The sequence below is a fragment of the Melanerpes formicivorus genome, unplaced genomic scaffold, assembly GCF_026170545.1.
Source record: "Melanerpes formicivorus ecotype bairdi unplaced genomic scaffold, bMelFor1.0.p_v2 SCAF_26, whole genome shotgun sequence".
Taxonomy (NCBI): domain Eukaryota; kingdom Metazoa; phylum Chordata; class Aves; order Piciformes; family Picidae; genus Melanerpes; species Melanerpes formicivorus.
In genome coordinates this window covers 4371128-4390248 of record NW_027142378.1, presented here as the reverse complement: position 1 = coordinate 4390248, position 19121 = coordinate 4371128, and the positions used below count along the sequence as shown (strand labels likewise).

Below are 19121 nucleotides of genomic sequence, written 5' to 3'. Positions count from 1 at the left end.
CCCCTGCCAGAGCAGGACCATAGAATCCAGCACAGGTCACGCAGGAACACATCCAGGTGGGTCCTGAAAGTCTCCAGAGGAGACTCTTCAACCTCTCTGGGCAGCGTGTTCCAGTGTTCTGTGTCTCTCACAGTGAAGTTCCTCTTCATGTTGAGGTGGAACCTCCTGTGCTGCAGTTTGTATCCATTGCCCTTTGTCCTATCACAGGGTGCAAGTAAGATTCATAGAATGGTTTGGGTTGGACAAGACCTTGAAGATCATCTAGTTCCAAGCCTCCTGCCATGGGTAGGGACACTTTCCCCTACACCAGCTTGCTTAAGGCCTCACCCACCCTGGCCTTGAACACTTTCAGCATCCACAACCTCCCTGGGCAACCTGTTCCAGTGTCTCACCACCCCCACTGGAAGGAACTTCTTCCTAATCTCCCGCCTAAATCTGCCCTCTTCCAGCTTCCATCCATTCCCTCTGGTCCTTAAGATGAAGGGGGACTCCAGATCTCAGGAGCGAGAGAAGAACCAAGCCAGAGTTTGTATTAAGAAACATTTTTATTAACAAAACAGTAAATTCCACTTGCTTAGCATTTCCAATAAATGAATAAATTGGCCTTGCAACAAATAAAAAAATCGTAAATATCTATCACAGAAAGCACTATAAGGTTAGGGGCATTGGGCCTCTCTTTTGATGTCTTAGGGTTGAAAGTTTCACACAGTTATTTAGTGTTTTGTTAAAAAAGGCAACACAAGACAGTCATAGAAATGAAGCCATCTCAGTCAGACAAATTAGGTTATTAGAGAGAGAAAGGATCCAATTGTGTGTTAGGTAGTTGGTGTATGTTTGTTTGCTGTCGCTGCTGTTTTTTAAACCCCAAACAAAAAAAAACAGTATAGGAATTTTAAATCCACTTGCTGGCACTTCTGATACATCCATATTTGTTTTGCTTTTTTTTTTGTTTGTTTGTTTTGTTTTGCTTTTTTTTTGTTTGTTTGTTTGTTAAGTTATTAAATTAAAGAGGAAAAAGGAGAACCTTCAGAAACAGTGTGAAAACCGTGTTTGCTTATCATAGTAGTAGCAGATTTGTTTGTTTGGTTTTGTGTTTGTTGGTTTTTTTCCTTGATGTATGGATTTAGTTAAAGATTAATCTACCAAACTGCCTGGAAGTTGACCTGACCATGCTATTTCATTAATGCAATCAATACCAAGCAGAAAAGACCATTTCACCTCACCCAAACCGTTTATTCTGTCACGTCTTGTCATCACATCGCTCGCGTCCTTCTCTGCGTCTTCAAGCACTGAAATCTCACCACCACCTGGCTTCCAATTTCTTCTTTCCCCCCCTCCAGCTGAAATCTCTTGCTTCCAGCAATGACCTCTTAGGATACCTGCTGACCCTGCTGTTCCCTGAGCACAGCTCTCTTGCAAAGGTGGGAGAAACTGCGGATGCCACGGGTGAAGAACCGTCTAAGAGATGAGCAGCGGATGTGTGTGGTGAGCCTTGTTCTCATTGCTGTGCAAATGCTGATGAAAATTAAAAGACTGCTTGGCAAAGGCAACATGACACACCTCCACGTGGTGGGCAGCCTTCGAGAGAGGTGTTTTCACGTCAGCTACATGTGGGTTTTAAAGTGCTCTGCCCCCCAGCTCACTAGCCGTACCGCTTCCCAGCCATTCTCATCAGCTACAGTGAAGAACACACAACAGAATGCTTTGTGCCTGCTGTTCAAAGCTGATTTCCAAGTCCTCCTCCCTGTCTGTAAAGTGTGAACATCTATATCCCTCCCAGGAGGCCTTCCAATGATTTGATCGATTTCTGTTGAACCTACCCTCTTTCTGTCTCATGCATTTCCCTTTGAACTTCTGTGTAAAATAAAATGTTAAGCTATGATTTATTGCTGTGAACCTAATGAAATAATACCAGGGGAAAAAAAAAAAAAAAGAAAGAAAAAAGAATAGTAATAAATTTAAAAAAAACCCACACAAACCAAAACCCCCAAACCAACAAACCCCCCAAACCTTACCATGTAAATTCCAGCTTCGTCTTGAGTATGTTTAACTAAAATGCATTAATGCTTTTTGTGTGTATATATATATCTATCTATATATATCTGCAAGAAAAGCAACATGTCACTTGAAAACAGGATGAACTTCTCTTTGCCTGCTTCTGATGCCTTGCAAAACTACATGACCAACATAGCTAAAAATACTTCTTTTGTTTTTCTTTCTAAGTCAAAATGCCCACCGCTGAAAAATACTATCGTGCACCTCAAGGTAATTCCTTTTTCTTTCTCTTTTTTGTTTTTTTTTCTGTTGAGAAAGGGGCAAAATTCTGCAGTAGAATCAGCCTGGAGAATTAAAACAGGTCTGTCTTTTTTTTTTAAGGTCTCTTACCGCCCCATGCTGTGGCAGCTGTCATCTAATTGAATGCCTGATAAACACTACGCGATACTCCCTAAGATTCTCCACAAACTCCTCATTCTCATACTGTCTTAAGAATAAAGTTTCTGTAAGGCAAACCATGCTCTCCACTAGTGAAGCTTTGACTGGAAGCCAAAGGCCAGTTTGAAGTCGCTGAAATATTTAGCTAATTAATGAAAATTGGCCACTCCGATCAACTTTGTTGATGCGTATCAGGAGCAAGAGATGGGGAACAGGAAGGAGAAGACAAATTACAGTAGAGAGAGAATTTTGCTTCCTAGTTCCACTTCCTTCATACAAACTACTAAAACTCAATTGCAACGGAGTAGAGGCTGTACAGGTAAGAAAAAAACTAGCTGACTCTTATATACATTCATACACATCCCCCTCAGTATTACCACTGCACTGCAACTAAAAGAAAAAAAAAGGAAATAATAATTAAAACCCAAGGAAATAAAATGAGATAAAAGAGAAACGAAAAAAAGCAAACAGAAAATAGAAAAGGGAAGAAATTTGGGGACAATTTCTAATGGCTGCAAAAAGAAGAGAAAAAAAAAACAAAACAAACCCAAACCCAAACCCAACCCTGAAGTATGTCTGTTGCTCCAGATGTCAGAAAACTCTCTATACCCTAGCAACACTTAGAACATTGAGTTTACCAAAAATGGCTGAAGAGCAGATATAGTTTGCTTGGTTTTTTTTTTGTTTTTTTGGTTTTTTTTGTTTTCTATACAACAGGCTATAAAACATCACTTATCACAGTCCAGAAAGCACATAGAGATGTGGTTTTTATATAAACATATGTAATAACATAGTTAAGCGTGCATGAAAATTTTCCCAATGATTGCATCTATGCCCTCAGTTTATTTTTGACTCTTTATTTTTTCTCTGTATTTTTTTCTCTTTATTTTTTCTCTGTATTTTTTTCTCTTTATTTTTTCTCTGTATTTTTTTCTCTTTATTTTTTCTCTTCATTTTTTTCTCTTTATTTTTTCTCTTTATTTTTTTCTCTTTATTTTTTCTCTTTATTTTTTGTCTCTTTATTTTCTCTTTATTTTTTATTCCTTTTTTTTTTTATATATATATAATTATTATTATTAAATTCTATATAATTTTTTTTTGGTGGAAATGTGCCTTATATTCCAGATTATTATTGTGGTTGGTTTCTTTTCTTGTCTTTATTTTTTTTTTTGTTGTTGTTGTTGTCTCTTTTCTGCTGTTGTGTTGGTTTTTTTTTTGTTAAATAAGGCCTCCGTACTTTTTGTTTTGTGGTTTTTTTGTTGGTTTTTTTTTTGTTGGTTTTTATTTTTAACCTCCTGACCAGAAAAAGAAGAAAAAAAAACACACACCAAAAAAAAAAAACCAAAAGAAAGAAAAAAAGAAAGAAAGAAAGAAAGAAAGAAAGAAAGGGCTTTTTGAAAGTAGTTCTACGTGAAGTCTTCAGAAAAGCCAGCACTTTTGTTTCAGAATGCAAAGTTTCCAATCACTGCTTCACTGCACCGGACGGCAAACGCTTCTGTGTTTGCTTGCTGTTGAGTCACCACATTTAATGGCAGTCTTCTCTGACCATAAAGACTAACTTACTTCTCAAGAAAGAGCCTAGCACTTTGGCTAAATCCAGAATCATAGGTAGCTTCCTTTTTTTTTTTTTTGTTTTTTCCTTTTTTTTTTTCTTTTCCCTTTTTTAGTTTCATTTATTTTGTTTTTCCTCCTGTTTGTGTTTGTTTGTTAATTCGTTTTGTTTCTCGCTGTGCCTCGACGCCGTAGTAATACTCCTTCGCTTTATGAGTGCGTGGTGCCACCATTGTCTCTCAGAAATGTTCCAGCAACATAAAGACAGGCAGAGGGAATGAAAACACTGTGGATGTTAAGGGAATTTACCTGCTCCTGTTTCTGGGAAACAAAGAGCACGAAATGCTTGTTTTTAAAAACAGTCTTTTCCTTTCTGATTGCATTCCCTGTCTGTTTGTTTTGTTTTGTTTTGAATGTGCTTCATAAAAAGTAAAGGAAATAAGTTTGTATTATGTCTCAGATAAAATGAAGACTATTCCTATACAAGCGTTCCTTTCAGCTGTTGGGATCAGACGTAGTACTCCTTATCCTTGTTTTTCTTGTTCTTGTTGGAGCTTTTAGCGCTGTTGGGCTGCTTCTCCTTGATCACAGCCCCGTTGGATTGTGCTGAGTTACTGATGTAGTTTCGACTCTCGTCGACGTGGTAGGAGCCTTCGTCTCGATTCCTGTACTTGTACATCGCATACAGGAGGATGAGGATGCAGAGCGCCGCCGCTGCCACGATCCCGACCACCATGCCCGTCGTGCTGCTGGACTCACGGATCACTTCGGACGAGCCAGGGTACTCCCTTCCTCCTCCTGCCCTGGTAGGATTTGCTGTGGGTAGATAATGAAATAAGGGAGAGGTTATTGTTGAGTTTGCGCACAGAGGAGTTAGTCAAATCTACCTGCTGGGAGCATGCATCGTCCTCATCGCACTCGCTAGTTGGGGACTGCCTGGCAACAGGCCCTGCTCTCAAAACACTGCTTGGTGGGGACTGCCTGGCAATGGGCCCTGATCCCCTCCTCTGAAAACTCTAAGGTTTGGAGTCCATTCCATTTTTGTGTCTGTCAGCACAGTTTCACAGATTGCACTGGACTGGAAGGGACCCTCAAAAATCATCTTGTCGAACCTCGCTGCAGTCAGCAGGAACACCTCCAACTAGAGCAGACAGCCCCAGGAGCAAATAAAGGCTAGGTGCAGTGAGTAGCCCACAACGATTTGGGGGGTGTTGATTGATGAGAAGCTCCCCAAGAGCCAGCAGTGCCCTCATGCAGCCCAGAAGGCAGCTGTGTGCTGGGCTGCAGCCAGAGGAGTGTGGGCAGCAGGGCAAGAGAAGAGATTCTGCCCCTTGACTCTGCTCTGCTGAGACCCCACCTCCAATCCTGCCTCCAGTTCTGTTGTCCTCAGCATTAGAAGGACATGGAGCTGCTGGAGTGAGTCCATAAGAGGCCACAAAAATTATTCAAGGGCTGGAGCACCTCTGCTATGAGGACAGGGTGAGGGAGCTGGGGGTGTTCAGCCTGCAGAAGAGAAGACTGCAAGGGGGACCTTAGAGCTGCCTTCCAATACCTGAAGGGATCCTACAGGAAGGCTGCAGAGGGACTTTTCATCAGGGTGTCTAGAGACAGGACAATGGGGAAGGGTTTGAAGGTGAGGGAGAGCAGGGTTAGACTGGAGATGAGGAAGAAGTTCTTCAGTGCAAGGATGGTGAGACACTGGAACAGGTTGCCCAGGGAGCCTGAGGATGCCTCCTCCCTGGGGGCATTCAAGGGCAGGTTGGATGAGGCCTTGAGCAGCCGAGTCTAGTTGAGAGTTGGAATAGAAGATATCTGAGGTCCCCTCCAACCTAAGCCATTCTGTGATACTATGATTACTGATATGAAATATTAAATCCATTAAAGTTAATGCCACTCAAACTATTAACACTGGTCAAAAAACTGCAACAAGTTTGGGTGATGAGAATTAAAAGCAGCCACCGGCTACAGACATCTCCTATGAATAATAAAACACAGTCAAAAAGCCAGAAACTCCAAAAATAACTGAGCTGCCTCCCCAGCTTGCTATTACTCATCATTTATTTATTGGTGATTTGTGTTCCTACTCTTGAAACACCACTTGCTGGCAGTTATCCCACACAGGTTTAAAGAAGGTGACATTTTATTTGGCTGAAAGAATAGAGGCACCACAGTAAGACTCATGGAAATTGTCATTCATCTCAAAGACTATTTTTGCTCCCCTCTCAAAGTTCTCAGTTGGTACAAGTTGGTATTTTCTATGACTACACAAGAGATACTGAATAAGCCCTATGAGGAGAGGCTGAGGGAACTGTGGTTGCTTAGCCTGGAGAAGAGGAGACTCAGGGGTGACCTTAATGCTCTCTACAACTACCTTAAGGGAGGTTGTAGACAGGCAGAGGTTGGTCTCTTCTCCCAGGCAACCAGCACCAGAACAAGAGGACACAGTCTCAGGCTGCACCAGGGGAGGTTTAGGCTGGAGGTTAGGAAGAAATTCTACACAGAGAGAGTGATTGCCCATTGGAATGGGCTGCCCGAGGAGGTGGTGGAGTCACCATCACTGGAGGTGTTCAGGAGGAGACTTTATAGGGTGCTTGGTGCCATGGGTTAGTTGATTAGGTGGTGTTGGATGATAGGTTGGACTTGATGATCTTGAAGGTCTCTTCCAACCTGGTCTGGTCTATTCATTCTATTCTATTCTATTCTATTCTATTCTATTCTATTCTATTCTATTCTATTCTATTCTATTCTATTCTATTCTATTCTATTCTATTCTATTCTATTCTATTCCCTGACTATCCTGGAATACTGTGTCCAGTTCTGGACTCCCCGGTTCAAGAGGGACAGGGAATGGAGAGCTATGAGGATGATGAAGGGACTGGAGCATCTCTCATGTGAGAAAAGGGTGAGACCTGGAGCTGTTTAGTCTGGAGAAGAGAAGGCTGAGGGGGGAACCTTATCAATGTTTACAAATACCTGCAGGGGGGCTGTCAGGAGGATGGAACCAAGCTCTGCTCAGTGATGTCCAATGACAGGACAAGGGGCAATGGATGTAAACTCAATCACAGGAAATTCCATCACAACATGGGGAAAAACTTCTTTACTCTGAGGGTGCAGGAGCCTTGGAGCAGGCTGCCCAGAGAGGTTGTGGAGTCTCCTTCTGTGGAGACTTTCAAAACCTGTCTGGATATGTTCCTGTGTGGCCTGGCCTAGGTGATCTTGCTCTGGCAGGGGGGTTGGGCTGGATGATCTCAGATGTGGCACTTCAAGCCATGGTTTAGTTGTTATGAGGTGTTAGATATTAGGTAATAGGTTGTACCTGATCCCTGAGGTCTTTACCAACCTGGTTGATTCTATGATTGTAGGATCTTTGGAGATCCCTTCCAACCTCTACCACTCTATGATTCTATGAAGTTTTCCTTCAGAAGGCTCTAAGATTTTTTCCTCATTTCAGGGTAGATGCCACCCTACTAGGACCTGTGGTCTGTTCCAAAGCAGTCAGTGACTCTTTCAGTTCTTGTTTTTCCCTTCCAGTTACTATAGGAAATGGCACTTCCTTTGCACCCAGGGTGTCAACGATTGTTTGACAGGAGACAATGCACTGCTGCAGGAAAAAAAAAGACTCCAGAGTATTTCCACAGCGAGTGAACATGTGACAGAGCCTTATCTTCCTGGATGTGATTTCAGGAAATTAATTTCTGCCTGAGAAAGAATAGAAGCAGCTGAATAAACTCTGTCAATACCTGAAGGACTAACAGCTGCTCTCCTTTTATTTTATATAAAAAAAAAGCCCACCACAGACATTTGGGCCAAAAGCCAACGACTAACTTTACAATTAATGTCTACTAAATGACACCTAACAGCTTGCCTAGAAGAAAACATTCTCTTAACACTGCAACCTTATAAAGAAATAACCATGTAAGGAATATTTTCCAGCCTCCCCTCCATGCCTGCCTCTCACCTGATGGCATCCTTTTTATTTTTAAGAATGTTTTCACAATTATCTCATTTATCCCATCTGCCTGAAGAATACTCAACCACCACGTTCGTGTTAGTTAAACTCAGGATGTTTCCAAAGCCTCTCTTGTTAACATTTGTTTGGACTTCGGTAAAAGGAACGATTCAGACAAGGAAATGGCTCTCTGCTATTTTTCTTCTTAGCTTTTTTTTTACTTTAAAATACACCCAGCAGGGCATCTGGAGGCAAAGGAATCAGGAGGAATTTAGAGGAAAATTTTACAAAGCACATGGGTTGGTCTGAGAGGTAGGAAAGGCTCATGGAGCATGTGTTAAAACAAGTGTCCAGTTCTGAGAGAGTGAAGAAAGGGCCACCAGGAAAAGGCCAGCTGACATTCTTCTGAAATTCAGACTGCCTTGGGTTGGAAAGGGACCCTTGAAGGTCATCTTATCCAACCCTCCCTGCACTCAGCCGGGACACATCCAACTACATCAGGCTGCCCAGGGACACATCAAGGCTGACCCTGGGATGGGGTCTCAACTACATCCTTGGGCAATCTGTTCCATTGTTTCACCACTCTCATTGAGCAGAACATCCTCCTGATGTCCAGCCTAAATCTGTCCTGCTCAAGTTTCAAACCATTGCCTCTTGTCCTATCTATGTAAACAAAGAAACTCCCATTCAGAAGACTGCTGAATCAGTTTCTTTAATTTAAGCAGGACCTTTACTTGACTAAGACTTGAGTACCCAAGGGAAATTTATCTGCAAATTGTTTCACCTGTAAGACAGGAGTGATTGCATGGGACAACTGTGAAGGCAAGCTGAAAGAATTGAGGCTGCTCAGCCTGGAGAAGAGATGGCTCCAGGAAGACCTTAGAGCTGCATTTCAATATCTGAAAGGAACTTACAGGAAGGCTGGGGAGGGACTGTTCAGAAAGGCTTGTGGGGATAGGATAAGGGGCAGTTGCTTGAAACTGGAGCAGGGGAAGATTTAGGTTGGACATCAGGAGAAGTTCTGCTCAATGAGAGTGGGGAAATACTGAACAGGCTGCCCAGGGATGTGGTTGAAGCCCTATCCCTGGAGACATTCAAGAACAGAGTTGCTGTGTCCCTGGGCAGCCTGCTCTAGTTGGAAGTGTCCCTGCTGACTTTGGGATGCTTGGACAAGATGACCTCTGAGGGTCTTTTCCAACCCAATGCAATCTGTGATTCTATGAATCTCACTGGAGAGCAAGCAAAGTTTACAAGGTTAGAGAAATCTTGCTCTTTGCTTCCCAATGTTCTGAGAAACTCACAATGCAGGTTTTTTTTTCCCCAGCATCTTGGTAGCTAAACCAGGCAGAGTCACAGAATCACAGAATGTTAGGGGTTGGAAGGAATCTCTGGAGAGCATTGAGTCCAACTCCTCTGTCACAGTACATTCACCTAGAGCAGGATGCACAGCATGGGTGGCACAGCAGCTAAGATAGGCCTAGGGGTACCTATGTCTGCTACTCATTTGCAGCCTTTGTTGGGGTCTGCAGCATCAAAAGGACATTAACCTCACTGCAGATAGGGCTACTTGTTTTAAATGAGAAGAGAAATACCTTATAGCCAAGTGTTAAATTAAATGTCATATAAAGGCCCCTCACTTTTAAGGACAAAAAGTGATCTGCAAAAAAGTCATCTCCAAAAAGCTCTGACACCAACTCTAATAAGCTCAGGGTGGTTTCAGGAGAAACAAGAGAAAATCATGAAGACTCTGATTACACTTAGGCCATGCCAGGAGAGTGAGAGGAAGTTAATCTTGTAAAGAAAAAAACCACAAGCAAATAAAAATTCAGTGATCCTTTCCTAAAGCAACAAACCTCTCTGATACTCAACTCTTCCTCTCAGTAACACACCACCCACCTTTTTGCATTGCCTCAAAAGACCAGCTTTAGAAGAGTCTGATTTTTCTACCACTTCTGGAAAACTTTGCATGAAATCATAGCAATTGAGTAGAGTTTTGGGTTTGGGGTTTTGGTTTTGGTTTTTTCTTTACCTGGTGTAATAATGGATTAGGAAGTTATTATTCTCGACTGTATTTCTGAGTGGTTTAAAATTTAGAGGGGGAACAGAAAAATCTGACTGTTCTGAGTGCCCAGTTTTCACTAACACAGTGAAAAGAAAATTGGAACTGCAGGCTCCCACTGTGTTTGGGAATTGAAATTAGCAGACTTAAACCCAAAACAAAACACCCAACAAAGGGACCCCAAATCTGTTTTCTTTACATTTATGCCTTCCCACAGACTGTGAATAGGAAATTACTCACAAGACAAGAATGTTTAACTACTGCATTTGCAATGAGGCATGAAGCCAATTATTTACAGGACACATATTAATTTTCACCCTGTGTGCTATCATTGTAGACCTGTTTGTGGCTGACTTTCTGGAGCATTGTTGGTTTCTGAGCTTGCTGCAATTTCAACATCTCATTACATCAAACACAACTGAAAAACAAAGCTCAGTTCTTCCTCTGCTGAACTCTGCCCTGCTGAGACCACATCTGAAATATTGTGCCCAGTTCGGGGCTCCTCAGTTCAAGAAGGAGCTCAGGGAACTGCTTGAAAAACAGAGAAACAAACATGCTGAAGGGAGTGGAACATCTCCCTGCTGAGGACAGGCTGAGGGAGCTGAGGGCTCTTTAGCTTGGAGCAGAGGAGCCTGAGGGGTGACCTTATGCATGTTGATAGAGATGTGAAGGGCAGTGTCAGAAGGACAGAGCCAGGCTCTGCTCATTAGTGTCCAATGACAGGGCAAGGGACAATGGGTGCAAGATGGAGCAGAGGAGGTTCCACAGGAATAGAAGGAAAAACTCTTTCACTGTGAGGATGCTGGAGCCCTGGAGCAGGCTGCCCAGAGAGGTTGTGGAGTCTCCTCCTCTGGGGACTTCCTAAACCCACCTGGATGTGTTCCTGTGTGACCTGCCCTAGGTGATCCTGCTCTGGCAGAGGGGGTGGACTCCATGATCTCTGGAGGTCCCTTCCAACCCCTAATATTCTGTGATTCTGTGAATTGCTAGGATAGGTGCAAGATGAGGATTATCTGTAAACTTAAGCAAGAGACTAAGCTCAAATCCATCCTGGTCTGAATACAAGAGCATCCCAGCCTGCTCCCTTCCCACCTTGCCTTAAGTAGCTCTTGATGGGAGGGAAAAGCTGGCTCTCCATAGGGTGTCCGAGTTTGAGCTACCATGGGAGGGAAGGAGTATGATGTTGTTCCACATGTGGCTGTTAAATGTCAGTGGTAACCTTTCATCAGACTTGGAACAGTCTATATCCAAAGCCATAATCTAAACCATCTGAGAGAGGCACCACAAAACCAGCTGCTGAACTCACTGTGCTCCATGATCACAATGGCATCAGGATTCAAAGAGCACAGGGGCTGGGACCTGTACATACAACACCCTGCGGTGCGGTAAAGCAGTGTGAGGCTACCTCTGCCATCTCCAACTGTTGCATTTCTTCTGAGATATTGGTCAGACAGTTACTGAGGGAATGGATTGAAGCTGGGGGATAGCAGATTGAGACTGGAGATTAGGAAGAAATTCCTGAGAGTGGGGGCAGTGAGACACTGGAAGAGGTTGCCCAGGGAGGTTGTGGATGCCCTCTCCCTGCAGGTGTTCAAGGCCACATTAGATGAGGCTTTGAGCCACCTGGTCTAGTGTGAGGTGTTCCTGTCCATGGCAGGGGGTTTGGAACTACATGATTTTTAAGTGCCTTTCCAACCCAAACCATTTTGTCAATCTGTGAGCTGGAGAGAACAAGACAATAACCTACCTTAAGAGAATTTTTTTAAGGTATCTGATCTACTCTGCTACACAAACCCAGGCTCTTCCCTTCCTATAAACTGAAATTTCAAAGGTTCTCAGAAGGAAAGATATGATGCATTAAAATACCAACTGAGCCAGTCATACAAACAGCCTGGCAGTGAAACACCATCCACAGCTGAAAAGGTTGTTTTGCTCAGAAGCTAAAGACTATCTCTGTACAGCACAAAATCTGTTTGCTTCCAAGCGCAGCCATTTGCTGCACATTGACTTCAGATCATTCACAAACCCTTACCAGCTCTTTAGGACCCCAGGTTTTGCAAGCAGCATTCATTTTTGCGAGGTGGAAGGGTTTGTTGTCTCAATCTTTTTGAAATGCCAACATCAGTCTAAAGGGAGATAGGTGAGTTGGGTAGCACAGTGCCAATTGATCTGACATGGCAAATCGATGAGGTTCAGAAGTTAATATGCTCTGCAGAGCTGAGGGGAATATTTCACCCACTTCAATCATTGTGAAAACATTTGCCACAAAACTAAATCTCATTTTAGCCCAAATGGATAATGTAAACCAATACATCTCCATGTTTTTTAGCAGGCTTCATCTCAGTGCTCTTGCCCTTTTTATTAACATTTTCAGTTTTATTGCTCTTCTTTCAGCATTTTCTCCCTCCAAGTATGGATCTTTTCTCCTTTTACCAGTCCAGCTGTCAGTCTTACCTCCCCCTGCTTCTACATTTGCCATTCACCTTTGCACTTCTGCTTCTTTCTTTCCTACATGAAATAATTTATCCTGTTCCCCTGCCTGTTCTGGGAAATCTTTGGCAATCTGTTACTTTGTCTCAGAAATTTTGACTGATCAGCAAAGTGAGTAGGTAGAGTAGATTTTTGAAGTGAAGCATTCCTAAATGGGGAAATAAAATAATATGATCTTGCAAATGACATAAGGAAGGCAAAACACAAATACTACACTGCCTTGATACATTTTCAAGCTAGAGCTAAGCTGATGGAATCACGGAGAAGCAGTTCAGACAGCTGAATCAGGATCTTCTGCTCAGTTAGCTACCTGAAGCTCTAGCTCCCTGAAGATTCAGATGAGCAGCAAGGCAAGAAAAGGGCAGGGACACTGTAAAAAGGTTTTGGTGGCAGCTAACTTTAGGATGGACTTCACTGTACCAAAAATGTTCCATCTAAGTGGCAGTGACATTTGAGTCATGAGTGGCATAACTGGAGGGAGAGATGAGGGGAGTGCAATGGATGTGGTCAACCTTGACTTCAGCAAGGCTTTTGACCCTGTCTCCCCTGGCATCCACACTGCTAAGCTTAAGAAGTGCAGATTGGATGATTGGGTGGTGAGATGGATTGAGAACTGGTTGAAGGACAGGGCTCAGAGAGCTGTGATCAGAGTCTAGTTAGAGGCCTGTATTGAGTGGAGTCCCTCAGGGGTTGGTACTGGGACAGGTACTATTCAGTATATTTGTAAACAACCTGGAGAGCTGGGTGGGGAGAAACTGAATGAAACCCAACAAGGCCAAGTATGGAGTCTTGCATCTCAGAAGAAAGAACAACCCCATGAACAAGTGAAAGTTGGGGACTGACCTGGGGGGAGAGCAGCTTAGGGAAAAGGGACCTGGGAGTCCTGGTGGACAACAGGATACCATGAGCCAGCAGCATGCCCTTGTGGCCAAGAAGACCAATGGCATCCTGGAGGGCATCAAGAAGAGTGTGGCCAGAAGGCCAAAGGAGGTTCTCCTTTCCTTTTACTCTGAGGTCACATCTGGAATACTGTGCCCAGTTCTGGGCTTCTCAGTTCAAGAAGGAAGGGACTTTCTAGAGGGGGTACAGAAAAGGGCTACAAAGATAATTAGGGGACTGGAACATCTCTGTGACTGAGAGAACTGCATTTCTTTAGTCTGGAATCAAGAAGACTGAGGGAGGATCTCAAAAATACTTACAAATACTTAAAGGGAGAGTGTCAGGAGGAAGGGGCCAGGCTTTTTTTCAGCAGCACCCAGTGACAGGAGAAGGGGTAACTAGGACAAACTTGAATGTAAGAAGTTCAATCTAAAGATGAGGAGGATCTTCTTTAATTTAGGATGACTGAGCACTGGAACAGGTAGCCCAGAGAGATGGTGGAATCACCATCTCTGGAGACATTCAAACCCCACCTGGATGTGTTCCTGTGTGGTCTTTTGCATCCAGGTGGGGTTTGAATGTCTCCAGAGAAGGAAACTCCACCACCTCGCTGGGCAGCCTGTTCCAGGGCTACAGGACCCTTGCAGGAAAAACATTTTTCCTTATGTATATGTGGAACCTCCTATAGATGTTTTCCTGTGCAACCTGATCTAGGTGGTACTGCTCTAGCAGGGAGGTTGCACTCAGTGATCTTTTGAGGTCCTTTCCAACCCCTAACATTCTGTGTTTCTGTGAATTGTTTCAGCTGGAAAATGCTTTTAAAATCATCCAGTCCTATGTCCAACTTGAGCAAAAATAGGAGTGGAATATGAATGCAAAGTTCACACACAAGGAAAACCATTCATCATTTATGCACCAGTGGAGAAGGCCTTGTGCAAGCCAGCAGAGAGCTCTCTCTGATTTATAGCAACTTGATGTCAATATTTCTTACCAGTCTTCGAGCATAGTGAGCCACCGAAATTGGACTGATAGAAAACCACCATGTGGAGGGAAAAAAGCCTGCTCCCCAGCTTCCATCTGTACTCTGCCTTCTGAGCTGTTCTTATCACTGGGACTGCAATGAAAACATGCTGGGAAGCACTAACCAGTGCTGTCATCTTCTAGGCTACGTGTTAAACCTCTCCCTGAACAGCTTCTGTTCAGCAAGAAATATCTGCTCAAGGGTTGACTTCTAAAAGGCACGTTTAGCTAAAAGATAGATGGATTTTGGCTTTAAGTGTGCTGAAAAAAGCAACTTTAAAATAATTCCTTGCTGCTCACAGGTCCTCTGTACCAATCAGATTACAGTCTAGGAATGTGAACACCACCACCGCCACCAAAATGACACAGGATGCATTTGAGAAGTCAGAGTTGTCTAAAATCAGTCATCACAGAATGGCTTAGGTTGGAAGGGACCTCAGAGATCATCTGCTCCAGCCCCCTGATCATTTTGGTGGCCCTCCTCTGCATGCACTCCATCAGATCCATCATAGGATCAGTTGGAAAAGACATTTAAGATCCTTGAGCCCAACCATTGACCTAGCACCACTATGGCCATTAAACCATGTCTTGATGAAAGGAGTTAAGTCTGGGCTGGTACCCAGTTACCAGTGGGGTCCCCCAGGATTCAGTACTGGGGCCTGTCCTTTTCAATATCTATCAATGATCTGGATGAGAGGACTGAGGACCCTCAGTAAGTTTGCAGATGACACCAAGCTGGGTGGCTGTGTCAATCTGCTAGAGGGTAGGGAGGCTTTGCAGAGGGATCTAGACAGGTTACACCCATAGGCCAAGGCTAACTGTATGAAGTTTAACAAGGCCAAGTGCCAGGTCCTGCACCTGGGTCACAATAACCCCATAGTAAGCTACAGACTTGGGGATCTGTGGTTGGAAAGCTGCAACTTGGAGAGGGATCTGGTGGTACTGATTGAGAGTCCATTAAATAAGAGTCATCAAAGTGCCCAGATGGCCAAGAAAGTCAATGGCATCCTGGGCAGCATGGACAGGGAGGTGATGACAGGAAGGACATTGAGAAGCTGGAGCCAGAGAAGGGCAACGAGGCTGGAGAAGGGCCTGGAGCACATTGCCTAGGAGGAGGGGCTGAGGGAGTTGGGGGTGTTCAGTCTGCAGAGGAGGAAGCTGAGGGGAGCCCTCATCACTCGCTGCAACTACCTGAAGGGACACTGGAGCGAGGAGGGGACAGACTCTGCTCTTTGGTGTCAAGCAACAGGAGCAGAGGAAATGGTTTCAAGCTGCACCAGGGGAGGTTCAGGCTGGATGCTAGGAAATATTTCTTCACTGAAAAGGTTCTCAAACATTGGAATGGTCTGCCCAGGCCAGTGCTGAGGTCACCATCCCTGGAAGTGTTTAAGCAGTGTGTGGACCTGGTGCTTAGGGACATGGCTTAGTGTTGACCCTTCAGTGCTGGGTCGAAGGTGTGCTGGATGATCTTGGAGGTCTCCTCCAACTGGATGTTTTCTGTGAGACAGGAGGAGCTGAGTCTGCTCACAGAGAAGTGGTTCAGCTCCCAATAAACCAACGTGGACAAATGCTACCTTTGCTTTCCGATTTATTTTGAGAGCAAATCAATAACCTTAACAACTACTTTGACTTCGATTGCAGGGAAATTAATCTCCACCCGAAGCCCCCTCAGTTCCTTTATGGATAGGCATGGCTAAGTGCTAACATTTTGAAAGTTTGTAAATAAAGCATAATTTTCACCCTGTAGTAGCTCACACAGCCACAGCTACATGCATTTGAGCCAAGCTTTTTAAAAGGCTGACTCAAGACAACCCAATGATCTTTCCAGTCCTGGAAACACATACACAACTGCAGCATAATTGGACTGAGGCACAAATATTCCCTTTATGTCTTGAGCCATAATGAACACAGTAGCCCTATGAACTAACTGTAATTTTATTTTCCTTTGTTTCTGCTCCTTGCACAATGAAGTGCCTTAAGCAGGGCACTTGCAGTGATGTATAAATTATAGGAGTCACTTCACCTCCCACCGCAAGGCTACCTCGCTGCTGGATGCGCTCAGAATACAGTGCAAGGATTTGAGACAGGAAAAAGGAGAGGAAAAGTGGTGAGAAATGAGCATAAATCAGAGTGCAGAATACAGAATTAACCAGGCTGGAAAAGACCTCCGAGATCATCGAGTCCAACCTATCCCCCAGCACCATCTAATCAACTAAACCATGGCACCAAGTGCCTCATCCAGGCTCTTTTTAAACACCTCCAGGGATGGTGACTCCACCACCTCCCTGGGCAGCACTCCCAAAGGCAAATCACTCTCTCGGTGAAGAACAACTTCCTAACATCCATCCTAAACCTCCCCTGGTGCAGCTTGAGACTGTGTCCTCTTGTTCTGGTGCTGGTTGCCTGGGAGAAGAGACCAACCCCTATGTGGCCACAATCTCCCTTCAGGTAGTTGTAGAGAGCAATAAGGTCTTCCCTGAGCCTCCTCTTCTCCAAGCTAAACGCCTCCAGCTCCCTCAGCCTCTCCTCACTGGGCTGTGCTCCAGACCCCTCCCCAGCTTTGTTGCCCTTCTCTGGACACATTTAAGTATCTCAATGTCCTTCTTAAATTGAGGAGCCCAGAACTGGACACAGGACTCAAGGTGTGGCCTAACCAGTGCTGAGTACAGGGCAGAATGACCTCCCTGCTCCTGCTGGCCACACTATTCCTGATGCAGGCCAGGATGCCATTGGCCTTTTTGGCCACCTGGGCACACTGCTGGCTCATGTTTAGCTGCTGTCAACTGGTACCCCCAGGTCCCATTCTGCCTGGCTGCTCTCCAGCCACTCTGACCCCAGCCTGTAGCACTGCATAGGGTTGTTGTGGCCAATGTGTAGAAGCCTGCACTTAGATGTGTTAAATCTCATGCCCTTGGACTCTGCCCATCTGTCCAGCCTGTCAAGGTCCCTCTGCAGAGCCCATTCACAGGTTGTATTTCACATTGGGAACAAACCTAGAGTGTCCCAAAATGTTTGAGAAGTCATGGTTCCTAGCCATCTCCATCTATCCACTACCTGTTAGCACCCAGCAGGCCATTCATAGATTGATAGAACAGTTTGAGTTGGAAAGGACCTTGAAGATCATCCAGTTCCAACCCCCCAGCTATGGGCAGGGACACCTCCCACTAGACCAGCTTGTTCAAGGCCTCATCCAACCTGTCCTGGGAAGGGTCATCCATGGCCTCCCTGGGCAACCTGTTCCAGTGTCTCACCACCCACTCTGTAAGGAATTTCCTTCTAGTCTCCAGTCTAAATCTGCCCTCCTCAAGCTTCAATCCATCCCCTCTCATCCTGTCACTACATGTGTAGAAGCTGGATGTAGAGATGTGGAGATACAGGAAGCAGGTTGCATGCAAACCCCTGTGCTGTTCTGCTCAAGGACAAAGCTGCCCTTTGAGATCTTTGAGATCATGGAGTCCAACCACTTGGCTAGAGCTCACAATCCCACCAATACTGCTAACCTACTTCCATTTCAGACTGGATATTGGGAAGAAATTCTTCCCCATGAGGGTGGTAAGGCACTGGCACAGGTTGCCCAGGGAGGTGGTGGAAGCCTCATCCCTGGAGGTTTTGAAGGCCAGGCTGGATGGGGCTGTGAGCAACCTGCTGTAGTGTGAGGTATCCCTGCCCATGGCAGCGGGGTTGGAACTGGATGATCCTTGAGCTCCCTTCCACCCCCAATTATTCTATGATTGAACCACGCCCATAAGCACCACCATGTCCATAAGCACCATTTTTTTTTTCATCTTTGAAGCCTGTCTTCTGCTAAAGCTTCCAAGACCAGCAAACAGCTTTAAGAAAGCCAAACCCTCTACCCATTCCACTTGTGCTGGAGCTGTCAGGAGAGATTTTTCAACCCAATTATTAAACTTAAGTTTTTGTTGTGTTCAGACTTTGAGAAGGATTTAGCTGCAATTTGCAGAAAAAAAAAGATCTGTGTGCAAATGCTCAAAACTCTAAGACTTTTCTCCCTGGTCTGGATTTTGCTGCCATTAAACTCAATGTTTTTACTTCATTTGACCCAGTTTGGACCTCTCTGTGTTTTGGAACATTTCAATAGCTACAGAAGTGGCTAGATAATAGCTAACAAATAAAATACCATCCCAGTGTAACTGGAACAAATAAGCTGTCTAACACAAATGCTCACTGAGCTCAGCAGAAAGCAGAGCTCTGTACAGAGCTCAGGAAAGGTTGCAGCGGCAATCCTGATCCGCAGGTTGGCAATTTGTGCACCCCCAGGTTTAGAACTCTCCTTGTAAAGTCAGTAAATCTTCCCAGACCTCTTTTACTTTGGTAAGTTTCCACTAACAGTTTTCATAACTTAGCTACAAAATGAGAAGGCTTTATTATTTCCTCTGTGCCATGAAAATGAGGAAAGTTAAACTATCTGTATCGAGAGCAGCCCTGCAGAAAAGGACTTGGTGGTCCTGCTGGATGAGAAGCTGGACATGAGCCAACAATGGGCATTTGCAGCCCAGAAGACCAACCTGATCCTGGGCTGCATCAAAAGCAGCATGGCCAGCAAGTCAAGAGAGGTGATTCTGCCCCTCTGCTCTGCTCTGGTGAGAACTCACCTGGGACAGTATGCCCAGATCTGGGACCCCCAACACGAGAGAGACATGAAGCTGCTAGAGTAGGTCCAGAGCAGGGCCACCAAGGTGATCAGAGGGCTGGAGCACCTGTGCTATGAAGACAGGCTGA

General features: G+C 44.6%; 1 protein-coding gene across 1 annotated transcript in view; it reads right to left on the bottom strand.

Moving 5' to 3' along the window:
• Positions 1 to 526: 526 nt before the first annotated feature.
• NRXN1 (neurexin 1) overlaps positions 527 to 19121 on the bottom strand; it is an 814281-nt gene continuing 795686 nt past the window's right edge. Inside the window, 1 exon segment of the mRNA XM_068153449.1 lies at positions 527 to 4800. Within this exon segment, the coding sequence (XP_068009550.1) occupies positions 4493 to 4800 (308 nt within the window). The 3' untranslated portion in view covers positions 527 to 4492.